At 33.4% G+C, this 16,730-nt stretch overlaps 1 protein-coding gene across 3 annotated transcripts in view; it reads left to right on the top strand.

The window, feature by feature from the left end:
- The window catches only part of LOC306854270 (roundabout homolog 2-like), a 346,492-nt gene that overhangs the window by 309,030 nt on the left and 20,732 nt on the right, over positions 1-16,730 (top strand). For 2 of the 3 annotated variants that reach the window (XM_079392145.1, XM_079392146.1), the window contains exons 17-19: positions 819-1,001; positions 6,098-6,140; positions 14,829-14,956. In XM_079392145.1, the coding sequence (XP_079248271.1) occupies positions 819-1,001; positions 6,098-6,140; positions 14,829-14,956 (354 nt within the window). Of the gene's footprint in view, positions 1-818; positions 1,002-2,219; positions 2,247-6,097; positions 6,141-14,828; positions 14,957-16,730 lie in introns of all 3 variants that reach the window. The other variant, XM_079392144.1, reaches the window with a different exon arrangement.

Below are 16,730 nucleotides of genomic sequence, written 5' to 3'. Positions count from 1 at the left end.
TAAATATCCCTAGATTATTGTAAATAATTCATGTGCTCATCACTTCAAAAGGAGAAAAACTGAATTCTGCATCTGAGTTTTATTTTTATTTTTTTATTTTTTTGGCTCAGATGGGACATGGGCAGGGTTAAGTAATATTAACCAATAATCTTTATAGTCTATCATGATTCCATCCAAACAAATCCAAAAGGATAATAATATGTATTGTAAATACTGTTTTGTGATTTTGATACAGCATTTTGTGTTTAGTTATTTTTTTATTTTATAGTTTTTGCATAGGGTGGGACATGTGGGCGGAGTTATGATTCCATCCAATCCCATTTTAAAGGATGAAAAACAAGTCTCACCTTACATTATTTTTGCCAAATATTGAAATAATGTCACATTAAGGAAATTAAATGAGCTGTAAATGCGGTTTGGTGTTATTTATGCAACCTTTTGTGTTATTTAATTTCTTATTTTAGATTTTTGCTGAGGTGGGCTAGATTAAGTAATATTAACCAAGTCTCATCTGACATTATTACTGATGAATATTGAATTCATAACCAATTAAGGAAATTAAATGTACTGTAAATACATTTTTGTGTTATTTTTACAATATTTTGTGGGTTTTTTTCTGTTCTGTTCACTGAAGTGACACTAAAGATCAAGGTGATGTGCTTTTAACGCTCTAGTTGAGTTGATTCAATTCTGTGCAGATGTTCACTGGAGCACAAGTGTTTTTCTCGTGCTATTAAACTAATTTAGAAACTCACCCGCAATTTTCAGTTTACCAAATAGCGGTTTTCTCTTGCGTATGTGTGTGTGTGTCCATGTAGGTAAAGACTTCCGGGATGTGATCATGAGCAGGAACAACAGCATCACGGAGCAGATCACGGACGTGGTGAAGCAACCAGCCTTCATCGCGGGCATCGGAGGGGCCTGCTGGGTCATTCTGATGGGCTTCAGCATCTGGCTCTACTGGAGGAGAAAGAAGAGAAAGGGTCTCAGCAATTATGCAGGTAGAGACCAGATCAACTTGAGCTACACACAGCGGCGACAGATGTTTTCAGATGGCACGGGAAGCACAACTTCCCCTAAATGCGTGTTTAGTACAAATAATACAAATATTGTTAGTATTTTAGCAAATTAAACCATGGCGCCCATGCTTTACTGGAAATCTATGGCAGATTCCATTGGATATAAGGCTCTAAAGTGCTGTTTTGTGTCCTTATTTGTATTATTAAAGCTTTTGAATGGGACATATTCGGTTTTCAAACAATGTGTTTTTGTCCCAGCTTTCGTTATATGATGATTTTTTTCAAGCTCGTAAATGGACAGGACTTGCTACAAATGGCCAATAATTGAAAAATCGATATGTACATTAACCCTTGTGCTGTGTTGAAAACTCTTTACCTAATTTAGTGTTCCCCTTTTAAAAAAGTCTCTCGTTATGCTATATTATCACCAAATCTTGGATTCAATTAGGACAGGTTTTCTTTTTCTTTTTTTGAACTGACTGCTTGTAGGCTTCATTGATCTAAGCTCATGCACCTCAGTTTTTAAATGGGAAAAAAACATTATTTTGGTAATATTCACTCAAAATCTGAGGCTCATATCAATGAGGCCTATGATCAAAACCTGTGCTAATTGAAAGAAAACAAGTTGCTAAAGAGATTGAATCCAATGTTGGGTAATGATATAGCATAATGGGAAATTGATATGCAGTTTTTTGGAGGCCAGTCATTTTTGATCAGGAACTCCACAAGTGTAAGGGGAAATCCCCAAAAAGCACAAACAAATTCAAGAAAAAAAAGAAAAGGATTGTTGGGAGGTTGTTCCTTGTGTGAGCAAAGTCAGTTGTCCAATGTGAAAAGAAACTATTATTTGTTATTTTATACGTACTTTCACTCTTTAGTAGTACTTAGAAGCAACATTGCAGATATAAAGTGATATAAAGCACCAGCCGCCACTGAAACACACACTCTTTTGTTTTGTTTTTGTTTGATTTTTTACACTTTATTTTAATTGTGTTTGTGTGTCTTCTGTGTTAGACTGTCTCATTCCTTTGGCTGCTGTCTTGCTGTCTTGACTCTGATGGCATTACAAACCTTTGAACACACTCCAGTATGCATGCGAATAATCATGCACACTCACAGAAACACACAAACCTTCCAAAGCCCGACTGAACACTGCAGGCTTTTTAACACACACTCTTCTCTGTCTTCTTGTTTTTGCAGTTCAGTCGTTCACCTTCACCCCTGCAGGTACTGTTCATTTGTCCCGTCTTTTCAAAACCCCCTTCCCTTCTTCCTGCATTTATCTTATTTTTCCTTTGCACAATCAAGCATCCCTTCCCATGATTCCCTCACAGGTCTTCAGATGATGCCCACCTGACTTTGTTAACATAGGGAATAAATCTGGCTTTAAGGGTCTCAAACAAATTATGGACAGTCTAAAATAGTGATAATGTTATTTATCTTTATATTATAAATTTGTAATTATGTATTCATTTATTTACAGATACAGGAAAACATTCAAGGTCAAGCTAAAGTGCAAGTAGTGAACATTGATTGGTTGGCTGTGAATAAACGCCATTTTTAAATGTTTTTCTAAATGCTAACAGAGTCAGGTGGAAGATCTGTGGGGATGCAAGATCCTGCAGTTCTCCATTTGTGTTTCTTTGTCCTTTTCTTCAGGTTATTTTTTCAGTGGTGGTCACCTGTGCTGATCGTTTCATGTGGTTTGTCCATCTCATCTTTATCTTCCCTTTATTCTCCTGTCTTTTTGTTTGTGCAGGTGTTGTGAATTGTTTTTCTTCTGTACCCGAGTTCTCCGCTCTTTCATTCCTGTCTTTGTTATTGACCGCTTGAACAAACTTACATGTGAGAATCAATTGTTCCCTCCATATGAGGTTTTCTGAAGGTTTTCTCCTTTCCCTCCTGTTATATAAACTTCTAGATGTTCTGTTTTAACCAGTATAGAAATTATGGACACACAAATTGGATTTGATCGAAATTCAATACTACCTTACTGAATACTATTTAGTACACACTGCATACTTATAATGATTTATATTCTATATATTATATTTATATGATTTCATATAGTCTTTCTAAAATTATTATTCTCTTTTATTTTTATATTTTCAGTTTGCATTTCAATTAGTTGAATTTTTAGTAATTGTGTGTGCTTCTGTCATTTTTGTCATCTTTTTTTTTAAATATTACTATTTAGGTTTAATTTATTTTATTTTGGGTTAATTAATGATAATGGACAGTATGCATTTCAAATATTAGAAGTATGCTAAATTATTGTTATATGTGACCCTGGAGCACAAAACCAGTCTTAAGTCGCTGGGGTATATTTGTAGCAATAGCCAAAAATACATTGTATGGGTCAAAATTATTGATTTTTCTTTCATGCCAAAGATCATTAGGATATTAAGTAAAGATCATGTTCCATGAAGATATTTTGTAATTTTCTACAGTAAATATATCAAAACCTAATTTTTGATTAGTAATATACATTGCTAAGGACTTCATTTGGACAACTTTTTAAGGTGATTTTCTCAGTATTTTATATATATTTTGTTTTTGCACCCTTAGATTCCAGATTTTCAAATAGTTGTATCTTGGCCAAATATTGTTCTAATAAACCATACATCAATAGAAAGCGTATTTATTCAGCTTTCAGATGACGTATACATCGCAATTAAAAAAAAATGACCCTTATGGTTTTGTGGTCCAGGGTCACATACATGATCATAAATAAATAATAATACAAAATAAATAAAACAATTTATATTTATATGTTGTTAGGATATATAATAATGCCTTATATTATCTTGAAGTAAAATTTTTTATTATTTAATTAATTTTTTGCACAAATTGTCTTAACATTTGCCATCGAAGAAAAAAGAGACGGTTGATATTAGATGATTGGATGCATTGAATTGAGGCATATTGTACCTAGTGAAGCTCTCATTGTTGTACCTTTTAGTAAATATAGTATTTATACTATATACTGTAGAAAATCGTAAGAATAGTTTACCATTCCGAACACAGCCATATTGCCACCAGTCTCTTGATTTTCTGTCCATCAAATATCATCCCATTCTGAAATACGGTCACGCTGCCATTGATTTTCTACTTTGTTCACAATAGCAGAGAAATGTTTGTAATTCAATGGTTGGTTTGTCCGCAACTTACGTGATATATAGAAGATTCGCAGGCATACCAGAGGTTAACCAGCGATGACCTGATCCAGTCACATGGTCGGCCACAATCACACTGTGAATTGATAACACAAAAAAGTAAAAAATTCACTCAGCAAGCCCAGGTTCCCTCCACGTCTCTCGGGGATTGTGTGCAGATTGAGGTGTGCTTTTATCTTGTAGGAGGGTTTCGCTCCAAACTTCATTACCGATGAAATCAGTCTCCCTGCAAAAGCGGACACCACCGCACTCCACTTTTCCCCAAGATAAGAGCGTAACAGTCAGCTGTCCGAGTCTTATGGCCTCTGAATCCCTTGACTTTCCTTTTAATGCACTCCAGTGGTCTCTCCTCGCTACTGCTTGAGTGGGCTTCAAGGTTGCCGGCTCCCAGGGGCCCACATCTTTCTGGGTTGCTTGGTCCCATGTGCCGAGCAGATAAGTGTGGCATTCAGACACATTACCGGCATGCCAGACCCCATATGCGTGACGCTTGCGAAGGCAGCGGCCCATGCTAGCGAGGGCAGCTTCTTGCACCAAGTGAAATACGTTGGTTTATTCTTGTTTCCTGGAGCCAAATTGTCTTTGTCTCATTATCACAGTTCACTGCAAATCATGCGAACGTTTCAGGTTTTATAGAACAAAGAAAGACAGCCGATTCCGCAAAACAAAGGGATGTTTGCATCAAGGCGTTTTTTTTGTTTGTTTAATCGGCAGTTGGGTGTAAGAGGTAAGATCGAATACACCTGTTCACACAAACACCCACTTTCCTCCTTTAAACCTGTCATCGCCACAAGGCTAAATCAAGTTGTGCTTGGACGGGAAGGAAGGATTTGATGGAATTTGTATACGGGCGATTTTGTCATGCCGCAGTAAATGCTTATTAAAGAGGAGTAATCAGTTTTCATATTGGAGAGAGTGCTTATCTGGAGCTCAGCCTAAAGCTGAGACCAGCGCCAGTCTACGGGCCACATCAAAGCGACAGCAATGTGTCCTATTGTAGATAGGCACTTAACAGACCCACACACACATAGCTCCACATAAAACGAGTCCCTTGGGGAGAGAAAATACCTTCAGTGTTTGTTCTCAATTTACTGAAATGCCAGATTCTGGAATTAGGAGCGAATGCAAATAAACCCAACAAACAGCGGGCCCAGAGGAGAGACGAACGCAGGCTAGTGTTCATCGAGTTTAATGTTTGGACTGTCTGTTTGACAGAAGAGGTGATGGATTGTTAACAGTGGAGAGAAAATGTCACTGATCTAATTCAGATTCTCTTCAGGGTGTGTAAACGTACCAGGAGTCACTCTGGATTAGTTTGTGATATTTATTAAATAAGTGTGCATGCTTGGACATTCTTAAAGGGAACATTTCTTTATTCATTTACTCACCTTCATGTCATTCCAAATCTGTATGCACAAAAGATGATTTTAAAAAAATAAATGCATCAGTGATTTTTCATACATAAAGGCCAATTCAGTATAGTTTTACACCCCATTGACATGAAGCTTTGGAAGAAAGTGTTTTCAGATATGAACACCTGATTAAGTCTCCCTTTCATCAGTAATCAATCTTTCTTTTTGCACACTTTCTATGTAAATCACTTTCTTTTGGCAAGAATATTGAGGCAAAACCCAGAGAAAACAGGAAGTTATGGAGATAAAATGACAAAGATGCTTTTCATTCTGCATATTCATTTACAGCACGCTCTAAACAATTCAGTCTCTCGTGAAAGATTTCAGTGACATATATATGGAGACTTCATTTCTTAATCAGTTCCAGCTGTTTAATTTGGAATCATGTTTATAAAACATAAATTATGGTGAGAATGATGCATAAGAGATTGATTTTGCTATGATGACTCAGTCTCTTTCTCTCTGTTTTCTACCCTCTTTCTGACCCCAGTGACATTCCAGCGTGTTGATGGAGGCTTGATGAGCAACGGGAGGTAAGATTCCTGTCATCCGCTCTCTCATTTCCCCTTGTTTTTCTTCGGCATGCCATAAAACAGCACTAGTTATTATCTTTGTGCCAATCACCTGTCTTTAACCTTCAAAGACCAGCCCCTCAATTCCAAACCTCATTCATATTCTGTCCATCATCCCCTGGAAGGTCATCAAAGCCATTATCCTCTACAAGGAAGTCGTCTTCCAGCCCGTACTCCACTTTTAAGGGTTCATGCCATCGCTGCACTGTTAGAAATTCATCTTAAGAAACGCTGCGGACGCGAGATTTTATTTAAAGGTTGTTCCTATAGGTTTCCGTGAGGGTTCTTGCAATACACAACCAATTTTAATGGGTCAACAGCTTGATTAACCTTCTAAAAGTCACAGTAGAGTCCATCAATGCAGAGCAATTCCTTGCATAACCATTAAAACAGGGTTCTTTTGAATATAAATAAATAATTCAACCAGACGTATTGTTGATTCGTAAGACTCAGTTCAGTGACCCTAGTGGGATTTGCATCAGTGATGAAGACGATATTTTATATTTTATAATATATCATTTAGTTATGTTTTATATAAATTTTAATACCCTATAATTGTATTTATATAAATATTTTAAGTTAACATATATAATATTTTGATTTAATTAAAAAGTTTAGATTAATTATTACATAATTTTATTTATATTTTTCCCAGTGATTTTCTTTAGTTATTTTTATAAATTATAATATAATTGTATTTATATATTTATTTTAAGTTAACATAATATATAATTATGATATAATATAATATTAAATTATATTATTGTATTGTATTTATATAATTATTTTAAATTAGCATAGTATAAAATATTTTGATTTAATTAAATATGTATTTAACTGGAAATAAATTTAATATATTACATTATATTACATTATAATTAAATTATAAACTTGGATATTTTATATAAATTATAATTGTATCATTATTTTAAGCTAATATAATATGATTTGATTTAAAGAAAATTATAACTGAAATAAATTAAATTATATAAAATTAAGTATATTACATTAAAATAGATAATAAACTTAGATTTTTTTATGCATTATAATATAATTGTATTTATATAATTATTTTAAGTTAACAATGTATAATATTATGTTTTAATATAATATAATTGTATTGTATTGTATTGCATTTATATAATTATTTAAAATGAACATAATATAAAATATTGTGATTTAATAAAAAAAATTTGAAAACTGATATTAAATTATTACATTAAATTAAATGATAAACTTGGATATTATATATAAATCATAATATAATTGTATTTATATAATATAATATTATGATTTCATTTAAAAAATAGATAACTGAAATTAAATGTTACATCAAAATAATAAACGTATAATATCTACATTGCCTAATAATAATAATTATTTAAATATATATAAATATCGTTAAATTCTCATTTAAATTATATATATAATATTATAATTTAATAGATTTAGATTATAGATAGCTTTTATGTGCATTCTTGTATGTATCGTTACTCGTGAGTACCCAGTTTTATCAACAGATCAAACTACAGCATGCTCCCACAGCAAGTGTGCGTTTATACATCAAGCTCGCTCTGATATCACCATGTGACTGATGGATGAAAATATGAGATCTACCTGTTTGTGTACCCTGCATCCTGTCAAACACACACCACACACACACATACTGTACGTACACACACACAAATCTGCACACATCTCCCTTCACGGACGGCTAGCCGCTCATAAATCTCACCCCCCAAAAAGAATTAGCAGGAACAATTTAAGCAGAGAGGGGTTTTATTTTATCATTTGTCAGCCCCCCTTCTTCCCCCCCTGCCTGAATGGACCCCCGCAGTGATAAATTTCCCTGTCACCTCAGCTGGGCGGCTGGAATATGAGCATGTGTAATAATGTAAAAATAATTACCCCAGGGAGAGGCTAGACTAACCCTTCCGGAATCTTTCGGCGGGCCTCGGTTTTTTTAGGGGGTGAAAAGGAGAGTAAGTGTTCGTTTGAATGACACCAGTTACCTGCTGGACAGGAGTAGAAGGTCTGTCTCTTTAGTGTCCAGGTGTCTTTTATCACACCTGAGAGGCCAAATCCAGTTTTTCTGTTTTAATTCCACACTCCCACACATCTTCTCATTGTCTCTGATGCTGTATCATTGGATTGAAGGTGTTTGAGCAGCAGTGTCACCTGATTCCCCCTGCAGGAAGTCAAGTTCTGATTGATTTGAAGATTCTATTCCAGATCCCATGGGTCCCCTATCTAATCAAAGAGGACGTCCAGTTGTATTTTTTTTTTAATAGTGATACCTTGTCTTTAGCTGTATAACATCCTAGAGATCAGAGATAAGCACTTGCCTCTGTAGATCTGAATTAAGACAGACATTATTGGAAACAGGATGAGGTCTGTGTATAAAATGCATTATAAAGCTATCCACAATGCCTTATTCTTCTCCATTTAAGCATATATCATATCATATCATATATTTGGTGAATTATGAATGAATTAAGGATACCTTTTATAATATTTTCAATATAGTAAAAACTGTACATTCTAGCATGTTTTATAGCTTTTATACTTTTTTGTCCAAATTACTGATATTTTAACCCATTTAAACTACTAATAATAATAATAATTTTATAAACGCATAATAATCATATTTTTTAATTTGTATAAATGTATTTTGTAAATATTGACTAATTTTATATGAAAAATAATAATGTCACAAATTGTTGTTTACACATAATTTTATTGAACAAATTCAGATTTATATTGGAATATTATATGTATATAATAACAGAATGGAATGCAGTGACAGTGAACAGGTGTTCCACATATGAACTGTATATTTTATATTATGTATTGACCAGTCAACATCCAGGACTGTAATATAATGCATTATATACAGTATACATGCTTCATAGGAAGTTTTATTGAAATCTTCTGCATGTTGAGGTGGGTTTATGCTGTGAAGGTGCTCTACATGCATCGGAACACTTGATCTGTCTTCTGCAGTGAATCCCCTTGACTAACGTTCCTGGAGAGATGATGGGAGAATGTGTTCATTTGTTACTGTCTTTGTTTATTGCATTAATTAGACGATAGCAAATGAAGCCGCGTCTGTTTCTGCAGCTCCTCGTTGGCTGCTGCCTTAATTGCTCGTACTGAACAATTACGCTTAATCGATCACAGAATAAATGATTCATGGAAGATGAATTGGTTAGGCCTTGAACTGATGGAAACTGAGAAAGGCAGATTGTTTTTTTCTAACATGTTCATTTTCTTACACTGTTTTTCTTAATTAATTTTTTACATTAATTTCTTTATGTATCGCCTTGTTTGTTTTTTCTTTCTTTCTTGACTTCCAAATTCCTTCATTTTCTTCTGCCATTCTTTTTCTTTCTTTCTCTGTCCCTTCCTTCCATCCTATGTATTATTTATTTATAATTTGAATAGCTTATTGTTTATATTATACAAAATAATAAATTATCTATAAAAAATATATATATACAGTGTATTATATGAAATATTAAGAGATATTTCTTTTATTTCTATTATATTGATATTATCATATATTAATTGTATATAATAATAGTAGTTTTATTATGTATTATTATGATGTACTGTTTTGATGTAAAAAGTAAGCTATTGAAATTATACATTTCTAATTGTTTCTAATTTATATTGTAAGATATTCAAATTACGTTTCTTTCTTAGCTGCAATTTTCCTTCTGTTATTTTTTTTTTCAAGGCACTTTATTCCTTCCCTTCCTTTCTTTCAGATCTATATATATGAACATGTTTGTGTGTATATTGGATTTTCACTGTGCTCAAAGTAAGCGGCAGCATCCTCCAGACAATGTAAATCTGAAAAGCAAATGCGTGTTTCGGCATGCCTTAAGCGTAATTTAATGTGCAGGCTTTTATTTGTGTCTCTCTGGCGCTCGCTCGCTCTTTCTGAGGCTGTATTTGAGGGCGTGTGGGCCTGTAAAGCCCAGCTGATTTATGAAGTAGGATCGGGATTAATATTGCTCACTCGGCTTGTTTACGACGATGCTCACAGATGCGCTGCGAGGTTGTATTTCACAGTTGCGCGCGTGTCTAGGAGCGTGGCAGGGAAAAATGGAGCCAAATCAAATCTCTTTGGTCTCAAGGCCACAGTGCGCTCTGGCTGTCTGAGAAGAGGGATTCAGGGCTGGGTGTCAGGGCTGGGATGAGGCCCCTGGCCCCGCTCCCGGTGATTTGCAGAGCAGAAATATGACCGCTAAAACCATATTTCTCAATCTAATCATCTCGCATGGGAGAAGATGAATGCAAGGACAGAGCCGCCGTTACCACAGTCAACATCATCATCACCCACACTTACAAATGATCTCTGTGAGGACTGGCTGCGTCTCTGTGCGTGTGGTCGTTTACAAGAGAAATCAAAGTCAAACTCATGAAACCTCCATTTTTCTCTGGCCGGCTCAGTTTACCAACTCTTCAGTTTGAAGGAAATTGCATTCCGTACACATTTAGCCTACATGGTAACACTTTACTGTGCAGGTTTTTTTTTTTTTAAATTTTGGGTTACATTTTATTTTAAAGTACCTGTACTTACAGTGACTTACCCAAGAAAGTACTGGGCAGTGTAAGGTACAGTAACTGCATATATATATATATATATATATGCATATATATATATATATATATATACAATTTTAAAATAAATTAAAAATAAATAAGAAAAAAGAAGTCATACTTAAAGTCACAGTTTTGAAATTAAATTACAAATACTTAATTTGTGTTATTCTGGAGCAACAGAAATGTATTTAATGAAACATGAATGAAAACGATTTTCCCTTTAAAATAACAAATAAATATATAAATATAAATTAAAAAGAAGAAAATGCAGTCATACAATATTTTGATGAAATATGAAATAAATAATTTTTCCTTTAAAGTAACATAAGGATTTTTTTCCCCCTTTAAAATAATAAATAAAACTTTTTTTCAATTAAATATAAATTAAAATGCAGTCATACATAGTCACAATTATGATAAATAAAATCAGTTAAATTAAAAGAAGTTACTTAATTTTTTCTTACTTTGGGGCAGAAACCAAAAAAAATAACATTTTGATAAAACATGAAAAAAAGAGAGAAAGAAATGACATGCACATTTATTTCAAAGACAGTAACATTTCTTTAAAATAACTTGTTATTGATTTTAAATATGGAAGGATAAAAACACTTGAAAAACAGATTGAGAAAAGAAAAGTATCTCATAAAGATCACCTGAGGGCCAAACAAAACCAAAACAGTGAAGGTAGAGAGAGGACCTGATTGTGAACAGGTAGGAAAGAGCATTTTGTTTGGAGGTGAGGAGAGCACAGGATTGTTTTTCAGACAGAAGAGAAGCAGAGGCGGAGGGGGAAGGTTTGAGTAGTCCTCGACGTATTACCCTATAAGAAGTAAACGTGTCTGAGGAGGAGCCATCAATTTGAATGACTCGTCCCCCCTGAGGGCCTGTTTTGGCATTCAGCTGCCACATCAGGGGGTGCTTAGTCTGTCAGGACCCCTGCCTCCTCAGCCTGAGACTCTCCATTCGGGCTCCGCTGGTTCTTATTAAAACCTGTGGCTTAGCGAGCGACGGGCTGCTACACTGCCATTACCGGTATATTGCCCCCGGCTTCAGAAAACCACACACTGTTCCCCGGCCTGGGGGAGACGAGCCACCTCAGGGTAAATGTACTTCCATAGAGAGCAGGAGTGAGAGGAGATGAGAGAGAAAGTCGCGGTGAAATAGAGAAAGAAACGAGACAAAGACGACTAGGGTGTGTTGATGCACACCTGCGCTTGAGTCTTTGGACGAGCGTGTTTATGTCAGAGACTGTACACCAGGCAAACAAGGTCAGATGAATAGGACATATTACAACTCTCAAAATGAAGCCTTTTTTATGCTGTGTTTAAAGTTAAGTATACGTTACAAAGTTATATAATATGAATGTAGAATGTACACCCGCCCCATAGACTTTTAAGTGCATACCTGTGTTTATTATTTGTTTGTTTGTTTATACAAACTCCAAGTTGAAAATTAATTTACTATATATGTGTGTGTGTGTGTATATATATATATATATATATATATATATATATATATATATATATATATATATATATATATATATATATATATATATATATATAGTCCTGGTTAAACAGAATAGCACTGTAAGAAGGTGTATTAGCTAAACCTTGTTTGTTTGTTTGTTTGTTTACTGACTTTCCATAATGGATCATGAACGTTATTTGTTTGTTTGTCGATTTGTTTATTTGTTTGTGTAATAATGTATTATTATTATTATTATTACTGAATTACAATTAACAATTAAACATCTAAAACGATTGAATTAATTCATATTTAATTAATAATTAATAGTTAATGATGTGTATATTTATAATATAAAAACTATTTATTTATATATATATATATATATATATATATATATATATATATATATATATATATATATATATATATATATATATATATATATATAAATCGTATTTATATATTTTATATATATATATATATATATATATATATATATATATATATATATATATATATATATATTAGATATATTAGATATATATCTAATAGATATATATATATTTGAACAACATATGGTTGGGTTAGTGACTGAATTATAATTTCAGTCTTTAGAAAAGCATTTATTTTATTTGTATTTATTTATTTATAATAGCAATACCTATTATTATTATTATTATTATTATTATTATTATTATTTGGAACAACAAATGAGTGCATAAATTCATTATCTAGATGTCCTCTGAGTGTACTGACTTGCTTTTAAAAATGTCTTTTGGTTTGCGCTCATGTCTTTGCGTTCTTTCAAAATCTCCCGTTCGCACTGGCATTGCTCTGTCTCCACGACCGTGACCACAAATTGCTCCTCTAACAATGATGAAAGGCGAAATACAGATATGTGGGCCGAAAAATGGAGTCCTTGAGCGCTTCATTCATCCACCTCTCCATTCCTCTATTGTTACATTCCCAGCCTTCCTCAACCAGTGGCTCTTTATTTCCATCTACGCTCATTCTGAAGAGAAAAAAACCCAGCCATTTTTATAGTGGGAGTGTGGCTTTAGCAGCACAAATGAAGGGATGGGAGTAAAAAAACAAGCTTTCCTCGGCATCTGTTGCCCATGGCAACAAGCATCAGAGGTGATTGCACAGTAAAGTGGTGGTAATGGCCCACGGCACTCACCCATGACAGCTTAAAGTCTTAATGATGCCTTTACGCCACACACACCCTTGGGAAGACACACAACACCTGTTAAATCAAACCTCCTATGTGTGAGCTCGTACACGCGCGTGGTTATCAGATGTGGAGGAGTGTGTTGTAAAACACAGGAGTTCGCTGTATTATAGTGAGGGTGATCTGTTAATTGAGGGTGTGTGTTGGCATGTACGGAAGGCCGTTCGCTTTGTGTTTTCTTACACAGCTAAAATGAAAAATGTTGTCTTTGTTTAAAATCCTAAAGCTTTCTGAGAATTTCCAGGTTTAAATGTAAATCACAGATACTGAGTGGGCCCTGCAACACTAACCGTGTTTTATCAAATAAAAATAGATGCTACATTGGAAAATGTGGTAATCGTTAGGAAAATCCTACAAAAATAAGCATTTTCTGTTGAAAGGAGATGCCATGAGAACGTCACACACATGATTTGTTTGTATTATGTCTTTATTTGGACTCTTGTTATTTGGATTTCTGTCATGTTTAATTCATAATTTTTTTCCAATCCTGCTGGAAAATATTAGATTGAGACAGATAGATGAGGAACAGACTCACAAAACTTTGTTCTGCTGTATTTAAAACTTTAATTCCAATGTATTCTTGGTCTATTTCTATTATTATTTGCTGTACCTTACTGAACCTACACAAATTTAAGTTTTTATACAAATATTTATAAAATCACATTTGTACACCGCTACACATCTATTGGTTTAATTAACCAATAATTTAAGAGATTAAGAGATATTATTATTAATAGTAGTAGTAGTAGTAATATTAATATTAATAATAATATTGTTGTTGTTGTTTTATTAATTACATTACATATATAAATGTATATAAAAATGTATAAACCCATTAATATATATAATATAATTTCACACTGACTCAGAAAACAACATTTCATAATCCCATACTTATCTGAGCATTATTAGCAAATATAATAACTAATAGTAGTAGTAGTAAAATTAGAATATTAACAATGTATTATTATTATTATTATTATTAAATTCTGTATTTAGTCATATAAATATAATCTTGTAATTTAATTATAATAATATTATTTTTTTTCACAGATAGTTTTCTTTAAATAAAATTAGATTTTACCTTCAGTCCATAATAATAATAATAATAATAATAATAATAAAATCAAATGAAAGAAAGAAAGAAAAAACTTTCATACACAGTCATAAGGCTTAATTTATAAGCCAGAAATTATTAAATTACTCTACCTGTTTCAGTCAAATCCATATCCAATAATCACAAATGAGTTGGCATGTTATGGAAATCGATTGCTCAATCTGTGGAAAGTCAGAATCTAGAGAATGAAGAGTCACATGCATGGTTTGTGTTCCCGCAGTCGTCCTGGTCTGCTGAATGCCAGTGATTCGGGATACCCCTGGCTCGCCGATTCCTGGCCGGCCACCAGTCTGCCTGTTAACAGCGGTTCTGGAGGACCCAACGACCTCAACAACTTCGGCCGTGGAGGTGAGTCGACTCTCAGACCCATTGCTGCATTGGCTAGGAATTTAGGGCGTATTACACTGGTGAAATCGGTTGTAGTCAAGAGTTCAAAGTGTTAAAAGCAAGCTCTCGCTATCAGTTGAAAGAAAATGTCCTCTTTCCCTTTTATATTCCTGGGCAATGATTCATTCAGGGTGTCCTGGTGTTTCCCGTAAGATGAACACCTGTATGCATATTGCATCGGCCGTTTTTGGATGCACACATTTATTCATCATGCACTGGGACAGACTTATATCGCCACCCGCATCCTACTGTCACGCTGAAACTAATGGCTGTGGTTCTGACCCACTGTCAGACAGAGGAAGGGCCGATAGCGGAGGAGAGGGGTGGTGGGGGAGTGAGGAAAAGATGGTGGTGGAGCAGTGAGTCGTGAAGGACAGCCGCAGCTTGAGTGGTGTAGATGCAGCTGCTGTATATCATTTTCTCTTCAGTACACACATATATACACACACATGTAGAGTTACAGCATTATTACCTCCTTCACAAGTGCAAAGAGAATATAGTAACAGCGAGTCAAATGCAAAGAATGAAAAGAAACTAAAGGCCTATTCACACCAAAAATATTGCATATCCACAAACTTTCAGTACGATTAAACCATTTGTGACCCTGGAGCACAAAACCAGTCTTAAGTCGCTGGGGTATATTTGTAGCAATAGCCAAAAATGCATTGTATGGGTCAAAATTACAGTTTTTTCTTTTATGCCAAAAATCATTAGGATATTAAGTAAAGATCATGTTCCATGACGATATTTTGTACATTTCTTACTGTAAATATATCAAAACTTCACTTTTGATTAGTAATATGCATTACTAAGAACTTCATTTGGGCGATTTTCTCGATATTTTGATTTTTTTGCACCCTCATATTCCAGATTTTCAAATAGTTGTATCTCGGCCAAATATTGTCCTATCCTAACAAACCATACATCAGTGGCAAGCTTTTATTTATTCAGATGATGTATAAATTTCAATTTTGAAAAATTGACACTTAAGAGTGGTTTTGTGGTCCATATCTGTCTCTAATTTATAATATAGTATGTAATAAATAATATATGGATTAAAATGTCTAAAATACTAATAATAATCTTTGTGTGTGTGTGTGTGTGTGTGTATGTGTGTAATTATTTGACCATTATCTAAGTATAATGATAATAATAATTTAGTGTATTAAAAACAACTTATTGTTGTTATTATTATTATTATACATTATGTATAATAATAGTCATTTTAGAATTTATATTAATAATATTATTGTTGTTTTTTTCACACCACCTCAGATACCACAATGTCAGAATTCCATAATTGTCTGAGCATTATTATTATTATTATTATTATTATTATTAGTGATTTAGTATATACAATTATTTTTGTTGTTATTATTATTAGATATATTATTACGTATTCTTGTAGTTGTATATATTTATAATTTATATTATTATTATTATTATTTCCAATAGAGAAATAGAGACCAAAATATCATAATTCCAGAATAATTTTAGTATTATTTATGTGTGTGAATAAGTGTCTGAATTTTTTTAGGGTATTCAAAAATTTTAAAATTGTCTTAGAATCTGAAGATAAATCATATGTACCATTTTAAAATAAAATAAAAATATATCAGACTTGTTGTTAAAGAGCATTGAATTGAAATGCATTGAAATATTTTGTTCTTGAAAAATTGATATCACTTCTCCCCAAACTTCTTCTCTAACACCATATCACAATCTTGTTTGTCTT

The sequence above is a fragment of the Barbus barbus genome (genome assembly GCF_936440315.1).
Source record: "Barbus barbus genome assembly, chromosome: 34".
Lineage (NCBI taxonomy): Eukaryota > Metazoa > Chordata > Actinopteri > Cypriniformes > Cyprinidae > Barbus > Barbus barbus.
Note: the sequence above shows the minus strand (reverse complement) of the source record. Positions and strands in the feature narration are given on the sequence as shown.